This window comes from Triticum urartu, chromosome 7A (genome assembly GCF_056163025.1).
Source record: "Triticum urartu cultivar PI428250 chromosome 7A, HENAU_Tu73, whole genome shotgun sequence".
Classification (NCBI taxonomy): Eukaryota; Viridiplantae; Streptophyta; class Magnoliopsida; order Poales; family Poaceae; genus Triticum; species Triticum urartu.
The window spans coordinates 570609260-570612160 of record NC_141879.1 but is presented as its reverse complement, the minus strand read 5'-3'; the positions used below and the strand labels follow the sequence as shown (position 1 = coordinate 570612160).

Sequence of the window (2901 nt, the reverse complement as noted above, 5' to 3'; positions counted from 1 at the left end):
GGTTATCCTATGAGTAGCGATTATCTGGGCCGTTGACTGATTAATCGGACGAATTCTTGAACAATGTTTTAAATTAGTTGACTTGCTTTTTATTATTTGTGTTTCTCGGGCTACATGACCTAATATGGAGTTAGAAGTTTGTGAAAATAGATACATTCAACGCAACAATCGTATACTTTTGGAGATGTATGTCACAGCATAAAGAAATGTGTAAATTAAACACTTGCCTTGGGTGCAGAGAGTACGCAAATGCTTGGAGTAACAAAGGTTGCCAGGCGTGGCTTCAGGGCATGTACAATGAAGGCAGCATCTACGTGCTGCCCCATGCCTCCACGAGTGCACGAACGGGTGAGGAGGATGGTTCCATCTAGCAGTTGCCCAACATGTGGTACCAAGCTGCCATCATTTGTGAGCATCTTTTTCATCTCTCTCCTCAGCTTTTTCACAGTTTAGTTCCCCATGATAGGAAGAGCAGCAGCGGGATGTCACACCGGCTTGCTTTCTCCTCTCTTTTTCTACCATTCTGGGCGAGGAGGCTGGTTCTTCTGCAAGAGACTGCTTTGGCCTGCAAGCAGCATGCTGGACAATCCGAACCTACGTGTATGGCTGGAGCACCACTCCACGGTGGAGCATTGGCCATGCCCTCAGCAGATGTGTTGTCATTACGTACTTAGACACTTTCTCTGGAAAGTAGATGTATCTTTAGTCTGATGCTTTAAAATATACTGCAAGCATGAAACACATCCAGAAAACAGTCTCTGCTACTCACTGAAACAAGGAGTGGCCTCAATTAATAATACTCGGTTTCCAGCACCAAGGTACTCCCTCTGTAAATTAATATAAGAGTATTTAGATCACTAAAATAATGACCTAAACAATTTTATATTAATTTACGGAGAGGTAGTCAACGGAACATATGGTAAGGCCACGCCGCCCAAGTCACCTGCACCCAGATAGAGGCGAGCTCAAACTTAATCCGACGGCTGACCTGTCCATTTATCTTAGCTCTGAAGGAACATCTGCGTTTAACATTACCCCCAGAGCCCTTGTGACCAGCCACGAACTTCAGATGCATCATGGTATCCAGCGTGACAGCAATCGCGAACCTCCTTTCGCCACACCAGTCGCCAACAGAGCCATGAAAAAGCTGAAACTCATGCGGCTCCACAGCAGAAATGACGGAGCTGAGGGACAAATCGAAGCCACTCCGCACATCAGATACGACGATAACCTCTACAATGGCCGCGACTGCATTGCTAGCAAGTGCAGAAGACACTTCAACCGCTCCGCGATCCCCATCCAGGCGAACCGGGGTCGGTTCCCACGGCATGAGCAGTCCTCGAAATTCAGACATTCCGTCGATCAGCTGCGCGTCGTCTTCTTCTTTCTCCCCGTTCTTGATCCTCATGTCGAACTCAAGCAGAACGTCGCAGTGAAACGCAAGGCCTCTCCTGGGGCCGGTCATCTGGATGAGCGAGCCCTCTTGCACGACGACGGGATCTTCTCTGCCGCGGTTGAAAACATAGTTGAGCTTCAAATCGTACTCGTCTCGTGCCGCCATGAATCCATATAGCTCTATCGAGCCATTGCTGGCACTGGCAGTGACAGGAGACTTGGCTAGCTTCAGCGAGAAAATCTGCAGCATTTCGCATGTCATGTCGTCCACGTACGATGGCTCAAGCAGAGTCTCCGTGCGGTCGGCGATGTCGACGCCGTAATCGCTCTCCCAGTCAAGCCTCTTCTTGTAGATCGCATCGTCACGGTGGCTGCTCCCCCGAAGGATTGGCATGTAGTAGTGGCAATGTAAATCTTGGATTGCCGTTATCGTCTCTACCATGGGGTTGCTCTTCTCTGCCGCCGGCTTCCTTCGTCCCTGCCTGATCCACGATGGCAGAACAGAAGCAGCGGCCCGGCGAAGCCAGCTTACTCTGCATCTCACGGAAAAGACGATCGTCAAGAGCATCTCGTCGTGCAGGAGCTGGAAGCCACCAGCGAGGCGGAGCAGAGCCGGATGGCAGTTTGCTGACGCTTCGAATAATCGACCATGCCAGGCTTTGCATCTCCGCCGCCGCCGGGCTAGGCAAAGTGGGCGGGGGTTGCTGTTTTGGACGGGACGATCGGAGTCAATCAACCGGCGCACGGGGGGCTGACTGGATCCGAAAACCCTATTCCACCACGCGCGTTGCGTCAAACTGCCAGGGCTTCGCACAGGCGAAGCAACCGAACGACGCGCTGGGCCGGCCCATTTTGCATACGCAGTTCGCCTACAACATCATCCGGTTTTCGTATTTTTTTCTTTTACCGGGTTTCCCTTTTCTTTCTGTTGTTTTTTCATTTCTTTTTTTATTTTTCTGTTTCTAATTTCTTCTTTCTTCTGCTTCTCTCTTTTTCCCTTTTTCTCTTTATTTTTTGCTTCTTTTTCCTTTCTCAAGGTTATTTTTTTCTTCAGTTTTTGTTCACATTTTCCAAAAATCTTCGTGAGTTCAAATTTTGCTCATAAATTCAAAAAATGTTCGCTTTTGAAATATTTTTGGTGTATTCAAAAGATATTCCAGTTATTCTAAATCTGTCTGGAATGTTTTCGTTCAAAATTTTCACAAATTTCAGAAAATATTCATAATTTCGAAAATATTCGCATTTTATCTTTTTATTCACAAATTAACAAAATGATCAGGAATTTCTAAAAATGTTCTCACTTTTAAAATTTGAAAAAATAATATGTTTTTGAATTTCGTTTGCAAACTCAAAATATGTTCGAGCCCAGCTTAATCTGCTTCTCACGGAGAAGACGATCGCCAAGAGCATCTCGTCGTGCAGGAGCTGGAAGCCACCGGCGAGGCGGAGCAGAGCCGGCTGGCAGTTTCCTGACGCTTCGAATAATCGACCATGCCAGGCTTTGCA

The 2901-nt window shown here is 47.3% G+C and overlaps 1 protein-coding gene across 1 annotated transcript; it reads right to left on the bottom strand.

Annotated features, from left to right (window-relative positions):
- Nucleotides 1-904: 904 nt before the first annotated feature.
- On the bottom strand, nucleotides 905-2060 carry LOC147960484 (uncharacterized). The gene has a single exon (XM_087533372.1). It carries the CDS (start codon nucleotides 1961-1963, stop codon nucleotides 905-907), a length of 1059 nt encoding a protein of 352 aa, XP_087389498.1. The 5' UTR covers nucleotides 1964-2060.
- Between the last annotated feature and the right edge of the window lie 841 nt (nucleotides 2061-2901).